The following is a 19,805-nucleotide window of genomic DNA, read 5'->3' as shown; positions in this document are numbered from 1 at the left end:
TTGTGTTAATGGCTACCAAAATCCTCTTTGGAAATGCTGAGAAGTATGTTACAGAACTGCATCTGTGCTATGGGTTAGTGAGCAACAACTCACTGAAGAAAAGCATTTTTACATGTGACCGCCATTTTCACGTTACCACAGCCTGTGTTTACATGGGACATTGAGGGGTGGTGCCTCTTGTGCTCAGATGGGCTGGCAACTGGAACAGAAATGCTTAACTGGTGATGGTTGCTGATAGGAACCAGTAGGCTTGTTCCTGGGCATGTCAGCTTTGGGCCCCTCAGCACCAGAAGGACATGGAGGCCCTGGGGCATGTCCAGAGCAGGGCTATGAAGCTGGTGAAGGGTCTGGAGCACAAGGCCTGTGAGGAGCAGCTGAGGGCACTGGGGGTGTTGTGTGTAGGGAAGAGGAGGCTCAGGGCAGACCTTATTGCTCTCTGCAGCTACCTGAAAGGAAGGTGTGGGGAGCTGGGGGTCAGCCTCTTCTCACAGGGAACTGGTGACAGGACCAGAGGGAATGGCCTCGAGTTGTGCCAGGGGAGGTTCAGGCTGGCAACGAGGAGCCATTTCTGCTCAGAAAGAGCAGTCAGGCACTGGGACGGGTTGCCCAGGGAGGTGGTGGAGTCACCGTCCCTGGGGGTGTTCAAGGAGAGGTTGGACGTGGTGCTTGGGGACATGGGTTAGTGGTGGCATTGGTGGTAGGGGGTGGTTGGACCAGGTGATCTGGGAGAGCTTTCCAACCTTAATGATTGTTATTCTGTAAGAGGTAGACCTGGCGTTTGTCACAGGACAGCTTTTCCCATATCCTTAAACCTCACTGAGAGGTAAATAATTAATATTCTGTTCAGCTGATTGAGATGAACTCATTTACATGCTGTAGCTGTGGCCTCCTTTGAAATGCCAATAAATACAGCAACAAGCAAGATGTGCGTGCTAGCAAAACTACAGAAAAGCAGAAGTACTAGGTGTCTGGGATGAAATCTCTCGCTTTCCTTACGCCCTCCTTGTGGTGAAAGAGTATGTTTAATGGGGCTGATTTGATGAGTATAAATGTAGAGGAACAGAAAGGAGGGGGAATTGCGAGGCCAAAGCAATGGCAGGAAGAAGGTTTTTTTTTTTCTTTGTTTTGGAGAGGTTTTGTTTCCCGGGTTACACTGCCTGCTGCACGTCATTCAGTTTTAGTAGGTGCTCCTGGATTTAATAGTTCACGTACTCACAGGTGAGACTTTCTGTATGAAGCTTGACATTTTAAGAGATGAGCACTGGAGGCTCTTGGGTGTTCAGGTCAGTTTGTTTCCTACCTCCTGCTATGTGAGGTTGAAGCGATGTGTGGAGTTACGCTCTGCAGAGCAAGGTGAAAGCAGGCCCTTCCCCACTGCAGAGCTTAATAAAAAGGAACTTTACATGGCATCATTGTTATGTTTTCTTTTTTCCAATACACAACTTTTGACTTTTCTTTAAAACAAGGAAAATTTGATTCTTTGCCCTTTATAGGTCACTCTCAGAAGCTCTTACTAGCTTATTGCTGTTACGTCCATGTGCTGAGAAGGCACACAGTAATTGCTGTGATTGTTGCCCTTTGTTACAGCAGCCAAATGTTTGCAGTGCTTCCCATGGAGATGCAAAATAATTTTTCCTGGGGGAGAAATTAGATAATGGGAGATTCTTCACTGAGCAGAGAGTAGCTGTAAGTATATGTGTGTGTGTGTATGCCATATAAATAAATATATGTTTAAATCAGTGGGACGGTTTTCCATCCCCAGAAATAAACCAAGAGATGATGCTTTTCAAAGGGATATTATGATATTATCTGGTTTAAACAGGAATTCAGTCTGGGAAGCCCGGTGTCTTGCACAACGCAGGGTATTGACCCGGTGATGGCTGTAGTCCCCGACCTGTATGATGTGGATCGGCTCCAGATGCAATATTTATGTCTTAGCAGCGACTTTTTGTACCTATCCTACTGTGAGATTAGTGCCGGGACAATACGGTGCATTACAGTGCCACCACTGGATAGTTTAGCTCTCCCTAATTAGACAGCTTGTCCCGATGTGCTGAGGCAGAATAGATTTAGGGGATTAAGATTGATGTGTGTGGCCCGGAGGCTGCAAAGCACATATAAACAAGGGTTGGGTGTGTTCCTGCTTTGGAGAGGAGGCGAGGGAAGGATGCGAGGTGAAATGTTGTTTGGGAAGCTGCCACATCTAAGGAGATGTGATTGGAAATAGGCAGAAAACACCCAATTGTGTACAATTAAGAGAGTGGCCTGAAAAACAGGTGAGGTGGGGCCACGTCGAAGATGAAATGAGTAAATCATATTGGTCCTGGAGAAAAATCCCAGTGGCAGACTGCCAGACTGGGAACTGGGCAAAGAGAGATGACCAAAATGAACCCTTTCACATCTTATGTGTGGGCGCTGCCTGCTTTGCTGACATTGAGACATGAGAGGGAGAAAATTTTGGCTGTTAGCAGAAGGAAAAATCATTTTCCTATTTGATGTGTGGGACGGGGAGGGAGGGGGAAATTTTCCTGTAGGCAGTGCTAGAGCAGAAGCTGACCTGCATGAGGACTAAGACTTACCAGACCACACGTTCAGTGCAGCTGGAAAGGCTTTTTGAGAGCCATGACGTTCAGGTAACCCACTCACACAGTTCATAAACCAGGCTGCAGCCGAGACATTTGGTGCTCACTCATTAAACTCCTTGTGGAGCTAAACTTACCAAGGGAGCTGTATGGGTATCAGGGCATGAAGTATCCCTTGAACAGATCACGGAATGGGTGAGGATCTCGTCTGCACATCCTTTTTGGGAAAGATGTCTTTCAAACCTGTCACAGCTGTGATCTCCGGGTGCAACCTTCCTACGCCGTGGACAGTCTGTAAGAGAAGTCGTACAGGGAAGGCAGCCGTTCAGGGAGAAGCTGCCCTGACCTGGAGAATCTTGCTTTGTTTTTCCTTCTATATGTGTCCTAATGCAGCATTGCTTTTTTTTTGCTTAGCACAGGCTTCAGTTTTAGTTGCAAGTCAGGGAGGGATGCTGTGCTATCCCAGTGGAGGTATCTCGCCCAGGACAAGCTGCTGGTTGTGACAGAAATTTCCATCAGCTCTGCTGGTCTCTGTAGTAGCATCTTGCTGCAGGCCAGCTGTGGCCACACATGAGCCCTTGCAGCTTGCTGTGCCGCTGGGCTCTGTGGCAGTAGGGTGCTCGGAGGTGCTGCCCGCTCGCAGGCTGGGGATCTTACTGGGAGGGCTCCTTACTGGGAGGGCTCCTTACTGGGAGGGCTCCTTACTGGGAGGGCTCTCGTGGGAAGTCTTTGCGGGCTGGCATCAAAACTGCTTGCTTGGCAGTCCTGTCACCTCTGTGACTCACGCAAACCTGTGATATTTTTTGCATACGGTTCCCCGTTGTGGTCATTTAGAGCCTTTACCTAGCATTAGAGGGGAGAACACTTTGGCACCTGTCATAACTGCGTTAATTCCTCAATGTAGGAAATTAATTTTGAAACTTAAAAACAAAACAAAACAATGAAGATATGTGAAGAAAAACTAGTTTTTATTTGTCAGACTTCATTCTACAAGTCAGTGCTAAAAGCCTTTGGGAACTGGGGGGCAAGTTGCGTGATTGAGATGCACAGAAAGTTACTTAATTTTGAGAATGTGTTTTTCATTTTGATCTTTATAGAAGGTTTTTGGCTTCATTGTACTGGAAAGCAATGTGAGGAGTACCTCTGGAACTTCAGGAGCCCTCAGAGTTCATGCTCGGAAGAACAATTGATTGCCTTTCTGCTGAATTCACTGGATTAGCGAAAGAATAAGTGCTTAGTCTGAAAAAGCAGCTTGCCCTCTGACTGACATCAAGGCATTAAACTAAAGCAGCAGCAGCATACCCCACCTAGCTGGCAGCTTCTGCCCATTGCATGCTACAGGCAGGGTGCTGCAATGGTTTGTTTGCTCTGTTTTCCACTTGTGTAGGATGCTTTTTTGGAAAGGCATGTGATGAATTTCTCTCTTTCTATGTAGAAATAAAAGCTACTTTATTACAGCATGTTCTTTAATTTAGAAGAAATTAGCACTGCCAAAAGCTTACGTACATCTTTGTCAGGTTTTGTGATTAGTGGATGCAAGTCCACTTGGATGAAGTTGTTTGCTAGCGAAGGAGCTCTGCAACTCCTGAATTATTTTTCATATTATTTCACTGAAAGAATAAAAGATAATTCTGCAATAGAGAATCCGTGGCCTATATTACACACTCCATGTCCTTACATGCAAATAGAATTTCTAGAATATTTAAGCTTATTTTACACATCATACAGTCATTCATTTAATGATGTTTTTCAAAGGTTTGCTTAATTCCCACTCCACACTAGAGGGTATGCCGACGAGGGATGCATCTTCTGCTGGCAACTTACTATCTATAAAGCAATTAATATGCAGAAAACCTTACAAAAAATTATTCTTGGAAGAGTCATATAGTGAGATACAGTGAAGATTTTAGAATAAAAATTCTGAAAAATACTCCTGATACAGTTGCACATCCCAGAGTGGAAAAAGTCCTGATCTGAAATAAAAATAATAATGATAATAAAATAGGTGATGTGATTTGGACAGCATGTTTCTAACCTGAATTGAGATATATTTTTGAGATAATTCAAACTGGTCCACAGCCCACTCATTCAGAGCATGCAGAGAGCTCTCCCTACCCAGCAAGTGCTGGCACGGCCGCAGTAGGGCAGCAGGCAGCTTTGGACCCTTCTGTTCCCATTAGGTTTTTGGAAGAAGTTTCATGTACCCAGAGAGGAGGGTTTTGGCTTCGTTTCCTCTGGAAGGGGTGTAATTTGTGCACACTGCAAGTGCTCTGTGCTCTGAACCAGCTAAGTGAAGGCACGGGGGCATTTTGGTTCAAAAGAGCACAGCCACCCCAAACCAAACACGAATATAGACGTGGCCTGTAAAACACAGGGTATGAAATATGCCTTGAAAGTGTGCTCTCTGTATACAGATCTTCAGCTTGAGCGTTGTGTAACTGAAAGTAGAAACGCTGAGGTATATATAGGTACCTGAGGTTTGATTTAAATGGAGAATTTATATATAACATTCGGTGATTTTTTGTATGTTGCTGTACTGATGTGTTATTGCCCCTATATATAGCCTTGCTTCTCTGCTCTCTTTATGGGCCTGCATGTTTTTTTTAAAGTAAGTTTTGCTTTGAGAACTTGGAAACACTTTAAAAAAAGTTAAAAGTCAATTCCATAAACAAATTATTAGTTAATTACAGCTGGAATAATATGTTGTTTTGCTGGGCAGAGTTTTTTCTTCCTGGTAGTTAACCATTAAGCAAATCAAGGCACAGACTTCCACAGCCTGCTTTCGTCCCGGCTAGTCCATGAATTCAGATTTGACAGTACTGCAGGGGTATTGATGCGGAGGAACTAGTCAAATCGCAGAGTATAAGAAGTCTGGGATGGCTGTGCTCCTCAGACTGGTTTATCAGAAACTCAATGAACGGAAATAAAAGCTGGAATTTGTCTCAGTGGGGAAATAATGAGGAATGGGACACACCTTTAGAAGTTGTTAAAAATTGCTTTTTTCCTGTGAAGATATGTTGCTTTGCTGAAACCAAGCATTACATAGAAGTGTTTTTACTGTGACAAGGAAGGAAAGGAAGAAATGCCAAGCCTTCTCCTTGCTATCGTAGCAAGGGGTCTTTCATTTAAGATAGCATCTAGCCTTTGGGAGCCCCTGCTCCCAAATTACTATTTCAACCTTTTTTTTCATGTTTTTGTTGCTGTCAAAATCCCTTTTCACAATGAATGCAGGAAGAAGCTTGGTAAACTTAGGAAGTCTGATTTCAAGATCTGAAATGAATCGTGTAAGTTGCTTTTCAGCCGCGCATCCCATACAGAAACATTTGGGGTTGAGTGCAAGTTGTCAGCTTGAACTTAGGAGGTGAACCTTCAGGGAAGGTGGCGTCATTTCCATGAATATTTGTGTGAGCAGGGCTCTGATACAGTCAGGACTTTTAGCTCAGTTGGCAGGAAGCTTCCTGTCTTGAGGAAAAATGAGAAATTTTCAGTAAGGAATTATTTTCAAATTCCTTATTTACACTGTTTGTATGCTCCTTTTTTTTAATGATGAACTTCTAACAGTTCTTTTTGTCTCTTCTTAAACAGAATTAGACCACAGCTAGCCAAAGAGAAGATTGAAGGATGCCATATTTGTACGTCTGTCACACCTGGGGAACCACAAGTGTTCTTGGGAAAAGATAAAGCCTTCACTTTTGATTATGTGTTCAACATCGACTCGCAGCAAGAAGAAATCTATATACAGTGTATAGAAAAACTGATTGAAGGTTGCTTTGAAGGCTATAATGCCACTGTCTTTGCTTATGGCCAAGTAAGCTTTACAATTTTATTTAAAGTATTTATTTTGGAATAAACACAAAGATTTTCTTGTAATGAATCTTCCTCTTAAGTTTCACAATGCACAAACCACCTGTTGTTGTTGGCTTTATTTTAAACAAGACATTCTCTAGGATGTTGTTTAGCAGTCTGCACAGATTCTGTGCTGAATGGCAATTCAGATGCAGCAGACATATGTGGTAGGTTTGAATTAATAATAGTACTGAAAGTGGCATGAGTCCATATAATTCCTGAATTCACCCTTTAATGCAGCAATACAAATTAGTGACTTAAGTAGATTTGCAGATGTAACCTGTACTAAAATTCTTTTTGAGCAGTTCTCCATCCCATCACATTTTCAGATGCTTTTGGGAGAAGGAGGTATTGTATTTTTTAATAGATCCTGGAGAACTTCGAGCCACACTTTCTGTACGCAAAATGCGTTGATCAAATTCTGAAGTCTGACAACGTTTCCTAGAGAGCAGATGTCCCCTCAGTAAGCAGGATATGTTGTTTTTTTTTCCCTCATAGCTGAAATATCATTGAGTGCAGCATAGAGAATGCATTATTGTCTTCTGAGTTTTCCTTTAGGAACTGATTGCATAGAAATTGATCTTAGCGGGATGCTGAATTTCACTGCTGTTAAATGTCTTATCTAAAGTTAGTTAATAAAGTCTAGCCATGGTGAAACAAAGCAGTTGGCAGATCCAGTTTGGTAGATTATGTTCAACAGCATAATACTGTCTTTGCCTTAGACTTGACCCACTAATTAAGTAAAAACCCAACGCTACCTTGTCTTCTATAGGACTTCAGTTTTAATTAAGCTGTTTTCTTAGTGAAGGTACAGCTTGTAGTCTTAGGTGCTGTCTAGAAATGGTAATATTCTACCTGAGATATTAAGGTGTCATAATTAAGAGAGTTGTTTGATCTACTTCAGTAAAGAATGCCCAAAGTAAGTGCTTTAATTTGCGTTCTAGGTTGAAAACATTACCTATTTTTTTGACCTCAGAGATGATAACTCGAGGTGGGTGTAAGCAGCTTAGAGGAAGCTTGTAGAGGAAAGGTTGTGCAAGATTGAAGTGGTCCCTGCCTGTGTTGTAGCTGATCCGTGGATAAAAAGTAGAATTTGTGCAACATCTAATGTTTTTCAAAATGTCTGTGTGCATATTAATATTGCAAAAATGACAAAACCTGGCTTTGTAGTCTCTATCTAACACAAGTGTTCAGAAACTGTTTCGCTGAATCGTGTTCTAGTGACAACTACGTGTTCACTTTAGACAGGTGCTGGCAAAACATACACCATGGGCACTGGATTTGATGTCAACATAACAGAAGAGGAACAAGGCATTATATCACGTGCTGTTAAGCATCTTTTTAGATGTATTGAAGAAAAGAAACAAGCTGCTATTAAACAAGGACTCCCACCGCCAGACTTTAAAGTGAATGCACAGTTCCTAGAGGTAAATGTGATATGTGTGTATAATTTCATTTATTTTCTGGAAAGCAAATGAACCACTTTTTCTGGTTGCTACTTTTATACTCTTTCTCATAAGATGTTTTGAATTAATCTTCTAGATTTCAAAAGAATTTTTTATGGAGTTTGCTTTGGCTGTTTAATATATGAAAAGAGTCTTTTTATCTTATTCCAGTTCTTATAGTAACTTTATTTACAGGGTTATTTTGAAGTGTAGAAATAATTGTCATCATCATTTATCCCATTCTATGCCACACATTTGTTCATGGGGCCTATTGCTGTTTCTTGTCTACAATGCTTTATGAAAGTTTCTTTCATAAACTTTTCTTTATGAATTCTTGCTTACGAAAGCAAAACATTTGTTGTACCCTTGACTAGCGAGCCGTGCTTTGCCATTTGTGTAACTTTCCCATAGATTTCTTTAGCCTTCAAAATCTGTTCGGTAGACTTGGTAGATTCCTCTCATGACAGAAGAAACCAAGCATAAAAATAATTATTTTGTGTGTCTGTGTGATCCTCGGTAGTTTAGGATTGGGCTTCTGTATCACTGCTCCCTCTTTCAGTAGGCCCAGAGAAAATCTAGGTCGGTGCTGTGGAAAAACTGTTCCCTTTGTCTGTGCTTGTTACAGACTCTCTTACTAGTAGCTGTGCCTACACTTGTGATTTTCTGATCTGCAACAGCTGCTCATTCATCTCTTCCAGCTTTTATGCTATGATTCCTGCCAATGTATCTATTTTTAAATCAATTGATGTGGTTATAACATTTATATTCACTACCAAGCTATAAAACCTGATACTCAAATGTTATTGACAGGGAGAGTCATTTTAGGGAAGAGTTTGTATAAATTTTTATTATTTACTTCAGTATTTTGCAACTTTGTCTACTGTAGCTTTGGGGGAAAAGAAAATATTACCAAGGAGAAAAACCAGTTGGTTTTATTACTGCTGAAGTAAATTAGGTCGTCTAGTCATATGTTCCTAAAACTGTTTTAAAGATTAACAAACTGGCATTGGTTTTGCACTAGTACAGATTTGCCACTGTTAACCTTAAGCAGAGGTTCAAGTTCCTCTGGCTAATGTTTGCCTAGAGAGATTCGGGGCTTGAGAAAGGGCGGTGGAAATGCTGTGCTGTTCTTTTCTCACTCAATTTGAACGTTGGGAGCTGCAGTGTCATTTCTGCTCAGGCAGCTGCAACAGCAGTGGTGTAAGGGGTAGTAGCTGTACTACTTAAGTATAGTGTCTGAATTCCTTGATTTTTATTTTTATTTTTTTTTTAATAACTTTACAAATGTGGCTGCAAGAGTCCCAAAATACAGCCCAGTAATTGAATGTTACAGTGGTAATAGCATGATGGGTTGTACTGTAATTCTGAACTGTAACCACGATGACATACTTCAGATGAAATCCCTATCTAAATTAGCCAAAGGTTAAATGATTTGTATATATATATATGATAGCTTCTTCCTTAAAATGTTATGTCTTTAGGTGATTTTTTATTGTGCTGTGGCTAAATTGGAACTTCTCCAGAAAGAACATTTCCCAGAAATTAATTTTCTTGCCTTTTTTTTTTTTTTTTTTTTTTTTTTTTGACTGACTATTAGTGTTTCTCATAAGCAGCTTGTACAAAAATTAAGTGTTAAATTCATTCTGGGGGAGGAATGGTTTAATCTAAAAGAGAAACAGACAGAATTATTAAGGTAAAAGGGAGAAAATGAGAAAAAGTGTGACAGAAGGAGTGTGTGGGAACTGGAATTGCCTGGTCCTAGCAAAAAGTTTTCTTCCAGGTCTGACTGACTATGTGGAAGAAGTTGTAGCTTCTTAGGGTGGCATAACATGGAGTGCGAGGTGCTGGTCCCTGCTCCTGGTGTCAGGAGCAATGTCAGGATGCATGGGTATGGCACAGAGCTGCACCAGGGGAGGTTCAAACTGGACACGAGGAAAAATGTCTTTACGGTGAGGGTGGTCACACACTGGAACAGGCTCCTTAGGGAGGTGGTTGATGCCCAGAAGTGGTCAGGCAGTTGGACTTGATGATTTTTGAAGGTCCTTCCAAACTGAACTATTCTATCCTAACAGTGAGGTGTGCAGATGACTTGATTTGCAGCTTCTGTTTATCATCCTATTGTCCTTGTAAAGCACCCTTTACTGAAAACCTTGGGACGTCGTGAATTTTTATAACCTTCTGCATGTTTCATGCACAGATTTAGCAGTCTTTTAAGGAATTCCTTCCTATCATAATACTACTTTTTTTTTTTTTTTTCCTTTTTTTCTTTCAGCTTTACAATGAAGAAATTCTTGATTTGTTTGATACCACACGTGATATTGATGCAAAGAATAAGAAATCAAACATTAAAATCCACGAAGATTCAGCTGGAGGAATTTATACAGTGGGTGTTACGACCCGAACTGTGAATGGAGAATCAGAGGTAACCATTGAAAATAAATTACTCTGTAGCATACCAAATGTATTCAAAACATGTTGTCTGTAAGTTCTGATAAATATCTAACCTTTCATATTTTTTCATTTTTATTTTTCACCCTTATGTAGTGGTGGTAACACTTCTCAGACCTTAATTCCAGAGAAAACTGCAACAGGAGAAGCAAATGTTCACAATTATATTCTGTTCAAAATGAACAGCTGAAAGTAGAGGTTATGCTTGCTAACATGAACCTTCTGTATCTTAAACAATTTACTTGTATATTTAGCTAAAATTTTCCTTTGCTTTTTGCAGGCTTAAATATCATGTCTGATATTAATTTCCTCTTAATTCTAGAAATAGACTTTTGCCAACAGTGCAGTTCCACTGGGAGAGAAATTTTTGGCATGTGTGTAAATCTGATTTCCCAAATCTTGTATGTTTTTTTTTTTTTTTTTTATCTTTATTTATTCATATTTTATCCTGTGACAGGAAAGCTTTGAATGATGACTGATGTGAGGTAAAGTGCTGTTTTTTTTTTTTTTAAAAAAAAAAGTGTCTGTGCATTGCAAAGCTGAATACATATGTTATTGTACTATGCATTTTTGGACAAAAAATAGAAAGTCTGTACATTTTTTGCCACAGGCAAATGGAAGGGAGATTGCCATGTTATTACCAAGGGACAGTAAAAAGATGGGTACAAATATTTGAGTGGTTTCTTTTGGAAACCACAAAAAAACACTTTTGCTTCCTTATTTAAGAATCTCTGTGCCCTTTGCATATTGGCACTGAAATGATAGCAAAGAGAAAAAGCTTATTTGTATCCAAAACAATTTGGTAAGTGCTATAGGAACACTTTTTATGTAAATTGCAAGCAATCCAATGTATTTCTTGTTTGTCTTCTAGATGATGCAGTGCCTGAAACTGGGGGCTTTGTCTCGAACCACTGCCAGTACTCAGATGAACGTTCAGAGCTCGCGGTCGCACGCTATCTTTACCATTCACTTGTGTCAAACCCGAGTTTGTCCTGCATTTAACACTGTACGTATCTTTGCTGTTAGTAAGCTTCGCTGTAATCATTTTTCAAAATGTGAATCTTGTTTTGGCAGCAGCTGAGATCTGAACTGCACTTACCAAAGTTTCTACAGTCAGCTTCATGCTCAACGCATTTGCTAAATGTTATAATAATTTGATTTAATCTGTGCACATGTAACCATCTTCTAGCCAGAGGCAACAATAAACTGCTGCCTCTTACATGAACATGCCCATTCTCCTCTAGCATTTTCTTCAGTATTTAGTTACAACATACCCACGTAACAAAGTTAAAATATAATTTGTCTTTAATTGGGACAGCATTTTTCCAAGTCTTAGTAGTTAGTGGGTTTAGGGTTGTAGTCAAGCTGAAAGTGTGAGGTATTTCAGGTGAAGCGTTGATATCCAGCAAGGAGCAAGGAAAAAAACAGTTCTGTTGCTTAGCATTTTTATTTTAAATAGAGAAATATTTAGAATTTTGATGTGTTGAAAATTCATGCAGTTGATTTCATTAACTCCTAAGTAACTAGGTGCATAGATAACACATTTTTAAGCATGTGGAACAGTGCAATGTGTTTATAATGCTTATTTTGGTGTGGGTTCTTTCTTTATTTTATTCATTTTAACACTACAAATAATCATTTGCAGGCAAAATGAGTGTCACTCCCTGGTCCTTTGTGGTATGTAGACCTGCTTTATACCCCTGTTAAAAACACTTTTTGCTGCTTCCCACATCAGAACTGGGGACCTGGTGGTGTGCGCAGCTGTCTCCTCACTCAGGGAGGGACTGGCAGAGCCTGGCCAGGCACTTTGGTCACTGTGTGGTGGCACTGTCTGCTCAGAGGCTTTATTGAGAGCTGTGCACGTGGCTCATTCCCCAAATATCTCACCTAGGAGCATCGCTTCCTGCAGAGCAGTGTGCCTGCAGTGGGCACTTGCCACCAACTGAGATGTTTCAGCTCAGATACACGTGGACAACCCTGGGGGCTCTCTTCTGCCCCAGCCTGGTTTGTAAGAGCTGCTGGTGTTGTAGGAGCAAGCAGCCACCTTCTGCCTTGTGTCAAACTGTGTTTTCTTTCTCTGGGAGATGTAAGCAAGATAACGTCAGGGTCTGGAGTAGGACATGTCACCGTTGCCTTTCCCTGCAGTGCCCAGGAGAGCAGAGGCTGGACCTGATGTGAATGCTCCCAGAATATAAATTAATACAAATCCTTAATGGGTGGCCAGGAGAGATGCTGCTCAAGTTTCTGTCTTTGTGGCTGTCTGTAGACAGCAGTTTTGGGAGACCTTTGTTACTAGGGCAACAGCTTCGCCAAGGATGAGGACATTGGCTGTGTGCTTGTGTCCTGCGGGGCAGGCAGGCAGCCAGGGCACCAAAACACTTCTCCTCTCACTGCACTCACGCTGTCAGCACGTCTCTCTCAGGAGTTTCTGGACGTACATTTAATTTTACTGGATGTGTGAGAGTGAAAGGATGTGTTAATCATTGCTCTGAGCGATCCGCCAGCAGTGTGACTGTCGAAGTATCCAAAACAGGGACAGTCCAGTCTCGTGGAAGTGGAGTGAATTCATCTGATCTCTGAAACTGCTACAAAAGGAGATTGCTTAAAAAGCTTGAAGTGTTGAGCTGCTGTGCGAATGGCTTGGTCTGTAGCCACACGTCCTGCTCGTTGCAATAGCGGAGGGAGCTGTAGGCTAGTTGATCAAGGACGTTTCCGCAGAATACCCCATTTTTAAATTTATTTATTTTATTTTTAAAGAAAAAGCAGAACCAACCATGCTTATTGTGACAGAAATTCCTAATCAAGCCTGTAGATTGGGTTGTGTGAATATTTTATGAGTCTGACTAGATCTGTGCCTATTCCATGCTGCTGGGGTAGGTGGAAATTGCCCTGAGGTGGGTATCAGAGCAGGAAGGTCAAGAAATGTCTGGCTTGAAGATTCTTCTCTTCTTCTTCAGCACTGCTTTCATTTCAATAGGTCTAACTAGACTTAGAGTAAATTAAAGTCAACAATATATTGTACAGTTAATTGACAAGTGAAAAGCTTGGACTATGATAAAAAGGTAATTTTGCTGCTGTGCTTTGGGATGTGATGAAGAAAGAGACTGAGGAACTGTTCCCTGTTCATGGTGCAGCGTGTTCCTTGGCAGACTCACTGCACTGCCCAAGGGATGATGGAAGTGCTGGTCATCCCAATTACTAGACAAAAGAAAGGAACCTCTTTCTCCTATACTCATTCTGCTGTCCTTATTTCCTGGTCAAGTCAGAAGTGCTGATGGAATACTGGCTGCTGGGAAAACTGGCCAAAAAAATAATTCCTAAAATAAAGTTGAACAATCAGGCCACAGAGAAACTGATGGGGATTAGAGAGGTATAGAGGTATAAAATCAAAATAAGTTGGTTGAAGGGTTGTGAACTAAGCAAGTCTGGTAATTTTGGGGTGTGTGTGTATAATAATATCGTTACTGATGAATTTTATTTATTAAATTAAATTCCTTGTATTTAAATTCCTTGTATTAAATTATATTCCTTGTATTTCCCCCTCCTCACCTTAAATCAACTGTAGAACATGCTTAGAAGTAATTGATATCGACAAGTATCTAGAGCAATGCATTCAAGAATATATTAATAGATATTACTAAACAAAGACAGTTTGTTTTTTTTTTTTTTTTTTGACAGAGATGTTGTTGCTATTATAAGAGAATTAGTAAATAGGAAGGAGATGGACGTGACAAAAAGCTATTCTTGTCAATAATTGTTGATTGAACTTTGTGGGAGACTAATACAAAAGATCTTACTAAGCTTTATGGATTCCTTCTATTTCAGGATAATGCCACCGATAACAGGATAATATCTGAATCTTCTCAGATGAATGAGTTTGAAACTCTTACTGCCAAGTTCCATTTCGTTGATTTAGCGGGATCTGAAAGGTTAAAGCGAACAGGAGCTACAGGAGAAAGGGCAAAAGAAGGCATTTCCATCAACTGTGGACTAGTAAGATTACACAATTTATTTCCGTGGGCTGTTTGTAACATCTTCTCTTCCTTTCTGAATCACTTCCTTTAAATTAATCCCTAAAGTTGCAATAGATGATATGCAGAATGAGGCCTGTAGTGTAAGATGTAATGGTATGCAGCATATATTGATTCTTACCAGGTTCTGGCTTGCCAACGTTTCCTGACTTGCATTAGGCTCTAACTAGCAAGTTATAGTACTTAGAACTGTTGTGAAATCTAGTTAGTTACTCCAACTTCTAAAAGATCTGGTAGAGTTCCTTTTACTTTTCATTTTTATTTTTTATTTTTTAATATATATTTTTTTATTCCATCAAGAACGAAACAAGTGGAGAAAATTGCAAGCAGTTTGCAGGGAGTACAGGCACGTAAAACATGGACGATGAACAAGTTTAACTGATGAGTAAATTCTGACTCTATTAGTATGTAGCGTAAAAAAACCCTAGGCAAAACATTTTAAGTAGAAATAAAATTTTTAAGTTGATAGCATCACTTCATATTTTTTATCTGAGTACTGGCTCTTTATGCATTTTTGTAATTAGCTATTAAATATTTTAATTATGAGTACACTGAAAAGTAGTGCTTGTGATTATCAGTGAAGATTGTGGTTTCATACCTTTTGTTTTGAGCTGCTTGGCTGTGTGTAGGCTCTGCAATTCTTCTTTTAAAGACCCAATTACACAAGTTCATTTTGTTTGAAATCATACCTTTAAATAGGTTTGATGTATTCATTTATTTATTTATTCCTGGTTCTAATGTATAGTGTCAGATGTATTCTGCACACTGGAACTTTTAGTGATTTTCTTACAGTCAGGGCGTTGGTTATATTTTGTAGCCAATGGAAGAGCATTCAATTCAATTTCATCATTACTATAAGCACAAAGCCAACAGAGATTTGGAGGTTTAATGAAACAAATGCACCCTTAACAAAAATGGGTTACAGAATGCCCAAAGTTGAAAACAAACATAGTAAAAGTAATATTTTATATGATCACAAAACCCTCTTTTATAGTAAATTCCAGTAATCAACTTTGGGAAACAGATGGAGATGAATTAAACTTTAAAGCACTCTTAGAACATGTGCTATATGCAGTTCTGCAATAACTGGGTGCAGTAAAACCATTTTCAAGACTGTTAAGAATTGATTGTACAGGGCGCCATCTAGAGGAATGTGTTTTAATTTGGCAAGTGAAAAATCCTGCACATGTAGTTGTACATCTAAAAATAATTTTATAGCCAAATATTTAGCTGTTTATGATAATGAAACAAGCCACTTTTTAGCAATGAAATGGCCATGGATGCAAAATTGAAAGACTTAAATGCTTAAATCTTCATCATATAGAACTTTTTTTTTTATATCCATCGAGGTAGTAAAATCTGTTTTTTCATATTAATGTTCCATATTTTATTCTAAATTTAGCATAAAGCAGCCCGATAGGGATCAGTTTTAAAGAGAACATGGCTACTGTTAGAGACATAGACGAGCTTTAATAATCATTGAAACAAAATGTTTGTTAAATGAAGTAGTTCTAACTTCAGTTTGTGACTGATGTATCAATAGACAGTGCACACAATTTTGTTTAGCACTTTGTCCCTGAAGATACTGGACTGTATGATAAACATTTATAAATTTCCAAATGATTTCCAATGTAAAAACATTCCGAAATACTTTTTTTTTAGTATGTTAATTGTGTGATTTCCACTTCCTACCCTCCGAATACACATGCTTGAGTTTGTAACTGATTTTTAAACTAAAACTACTTGGGAATTGATTCTAACTTGCATGTTACACGATTTGGTGTTTTACAGCTGGCTCTTGGCAATGTAATAAGTGCATTGGGAGATAAAAGTAAGAAGGCAACTCACGTACCATACAGAGATTCAAAGCTTACAAGGCTACTTCAGGACTCCCTTGGGGGAAACAGGTACGGGAACATTTTGCATGTTTCATTGTGAATCAAAGTGAATGAGTACATGATCTTCAGAAAGCAAAATAACCCTTAAAGAGAGTTGTTATCTTTATTATTGTTTGTTGGTGGGAGGTTCCAAAATAAATGACTGTTATGATAGGAAATGCTGGCAACGCAAGGGAAAGATACTAAAGAGGCTTTTTGCATCATTCTTTTCAGTGCTGTTGTTGCTTTACTAGACATGGGGCTTTGAGTTACCTGGAAATGGTAACTTCTAAGTAAAGGACAAATCCTTCCTCTTTAGATTATAGGTACCATAAATGTTAAATCTGTTATTGGGTCATAACCATATTAATTACAGCATAGTTTAAAGCCATGATGACTTCTGCTTCAAGCAGATGTTTTTGTTGCTTATTTTAACCTGAATTGCTAAGCAATATTAGCTTTTGATTTGTTGCCAGTATAGAAACATAGAGGAGGTGACTTTGTCTATCTTTCAATACGGTTGTAAAAACAAACAAACAAAAAAACCACCAGAATTCTCCCTGGAGAACTTCATCAGACTATTGCTATTTTAACTTCTCAAATTTTGTGTTCTCTCCTTGATTTTTTTTTTTTTTTTGTCATTAATTTCCCTTCAGTCTCTTTTCTCATGCCTTTTCCCTCCCCAAGAGGTAGCGTTGTGGATATCTGCGTGCAGTTATCCCATTATTTACTTATCATCCAGTTGTATTTCTTCATTCAAGCCCTTTGCCATAGTTTGTGCTGGTTACCATGGAGGTGGCTGCATTGCATGCAAAGGGCTAAGGCTTGGGGATTAACAATACTGTGCCCTTACTATTTGTATTTATAATTGCATTTCATATGGTGAAGTCTTCATAGATGCTGGCTGCTGCTGAAGCTATGCCTTCTAAGAGCCGGATGAAGGCCTAAAAACAGGGAGTTATTTCTGCAGAGACATTCAAGCTGACTTTGATGTCAGCCTTACCTCTCAGGAAAGCTCTATTGTTGGCTGATGTCTCTCCCTGGATCTCCACTGGCTTGCGTCAGCATGTGTTGCCATCTATTAGCTAGGGAGCCCAAACCACATTTGCAAATTAGATTGTCTAGCTCAGACTGCTGCCCTTGTGGGCACAGGCTCGCTGTCTGCTCTGATCACCATGAACAGGAGCTTCATGCGGCCAGTTCTCCTTGCACAAAGTACACTTTGTTGTTGAGCAAGGCAGCTTAGCACATACGCTGCTGTCTTTTCATAAAGGTTGTCTATCTCAGGATGTTGTGGATATGTCCAGTTATCTGGTGTCGAATTAGAGATGAATAAAATCAAACAACTGTGTCACCAGAACTGTTTGTACGAGCCTCCTCTGTATATGTATTGCATAGAGACCAGGAAGAGAGGCTTGGGCTCTGGAAGCTCTAAGCCAATATGCACTATGAACATGTAGAAACACAAAAGGGACCATAGTTAAGTATGTTTTAGCAAGGTAGTATGTTTATTCCTCTATTTAATCTGCTGTCCTAGGGGGGCAGGAAGTATTCTGGGCGTTTCACAAAAGAATAGGGAGAAGTGGAGGAGATCTTTTAAATCACTGCTCTGTTCTTCAGAGATATAACTTCAGTAACAGTCTGCAGTATTGCAGCAGAGACACATAAAAAATGGGTAAAATAAAGGCTAGGATTTTCAAAAGTGTTTAACAGAGGAAGAAACCCAATAATAGGGAAAAATCAGGAGAAACCGAGTGCATGACTTCCAAGCTGTTTCTGGAAATAACTTTACAAATAGCATTTCTTGACTAATTTTATATCAAATACACCAGCCAATAGTCACTTTTCAAGCCGCTTCTAAAATTGCATTTTTACTGAAATATTTTTATTTGACTGAAAACACTTTTTGTCTGGTAGCTCAACTGCTCCCTCTTCTGTACTTCAAGAGAAATCACAGTTTACAGTAAAATGTGCAGATAGTAAATGCAGTTCCAGAGCATTTACAAGGATAGGAAGATATATTATTTCTGTTCCTGACTGACGTTATTTTTTTTCTCCCACCCCTCATTTTTATTTATGTAATATACATGATAAGGCAGGTAAAAATTAGTAGTTTGTTGTTAAGGAAGAGTTGCACATTGTATCACAACTTAAATAATTTCATATCCATGCTTTAGCAAACGAACTGTGGGAAAGCTAAATTTTAATCAATATGCATTTTTTTTCCTCTGGGAAATCAGATGATTAGATTCCTTCTAGTCTTTTCCATAGCTTTCCAAATTCCACCCTAGGTACTACAGTCCACATTATCCTTTCTTTTTTTGAATACTTAAAAAGATTTGCTGGTAGTGATTCAGGTTAAAAGATAGAATATATATTCAGGTTAGAATACAAATATAATTCTGTAACAGTTCTGAAGCAGCATTTAAGCATTAATGTTTCTTGAATTATTCAAGTTAAAATATGGAGCACGCCCTAGATTTCAGGGAGGCATTTTAAAGAAGTGGAAAAATAAAAGGAGTAGAATGGTGTTTAAAAATGAGTCCACTACAAAATGCAGATGGGAAAGTGGAGTTTGAGTTGCTCAGTTTTTAAGAAAGCTAGCAGAACCAGTTGTCTGAGGCTTAGAAAAGTAATCAAATTCTGAACTGAAAGCACAAGTAGTTCTGATCTCAGAATTATTATTATTTCCTTAATGTAGCATGTTCTTATCTTTATGACTAAACTCCACAAGTCTGGGGAGGTGATGCAATGGTGCACAGGAGGTCTGAGAGAGAATTGCAGAAACCTAGTCCTTTATATACTGAACCTTTCCCATGTCCTCAGGCTAGTTACTCTTTTTAGTTTAGTTTCCCAGTGTGTAAGGCGAATTTAATCGCTTGCCTCACAAAGGGTTTCAAGGAGTAATTTGTTTTTCTTGATCTGAAATTACAGAAGGTGAAGATCAGATCCAGTCTGCCTAATGCAGATACTGCTCCGTTGCCCTGAAGACAGTGCACTCCTAACACAAGCACCTAAACTTCCACGTACAACAAAGAGAAGCACGTTCCTCTAAAGCCTGCTGGGGATGAGCCAGTCAACTCCTATATATGTGTTTTCCCCTGTCTGTTGAGAACTTAGGACATATTGGTGCCATTAAGCTAGGATCTACAGCTGAAGTTCTGGCTCTGACCCCTCCAAACTGCTGTTGTCTGATGTGAAATGAGAACGAGTGTGCTCCAGGGACCCTGGTGATCCTGGTTCCTCCCCTTACCAAGCGAATAACTAAAACATTAGGCTGGAATGAAAGACATTTTTTTCTTTCCTTTTTTTTTTTTTTTCCTTTTTTCCCCCCCCGGTCTATTTCTTGGAGCAGGGAGCATGTTCTCGCCTTGTATATCCCAAGATGGGATGGCTACAGGGTGGAGAGGAGCCCAGAAAGTGGTTGTTTGTCTTGGGCATGGAGCTCAACTATTGCTCCTTTTTATGGAAGTGCTCTAAGCTTAAGTGGTGTTGCAAAACATGGAATTAATACATTTCTTGCCAGGTGTACCGAGGATCAGTACTATCTTTTGGGCTTCTTTTGGTATAGTAGAT

The 19,805-nt window shown here is 39.6% G+C and overlaps 1 protein-coding gene across 3 annotated transcripts in view; it reads left to right on the top strand.

Moving 5' to 3' along the window:
- Window positions 1-19,805, top strand: part of KIF21A (kinesin family member 21A) — an 89,422-nt gene that overhangs the window by 23,652 nt on the left and 45,965 nt on the right. For all 3 annotated transcript variants that reach the window (XM_082762334.1, XM_082762335.1, XM_082762333.1), the window contains exons 2-7: window positions 6,168-6,390; window positions 7,673-7,855; window positions 10,146-10,295; window positions 11,193-11,327; window positions 14,147-14,314; window positions 16,144-16,259. In XM_082762334.1, the coding sequence (XP_082618460.1) occupies window positions 6,168-6,390; window positions 7,673-7,855; window positions 10,146-10,295; window positions 11,193-11,327; window positions 14,147-14,314; window positions 16,144-16,259 (975 nt within the window). The remainder of the gene's footprint in view (window positions 1-6,167; window positions 6,391-7,672; window positions 7,856-10,145; window positions 10,296-11,192; window positions 11,328-14,146; window positions 14,315-16,143; window positions 16,260-19,805) is intronic.

Source organism: Aythya marila, assembly GCF_965140915.1.
Source record: "Aythya marila genome assembly, chromosome: 1".
Taxonomy (NCBI): Eukaryota; Metazoa; Chordata; class Aves; order Anseriformes; family Anatidae; genus Aythya; species Aythya marila.
This window is presented reverse-complemented; position numbering and strand designations above follow the sequence as displayed.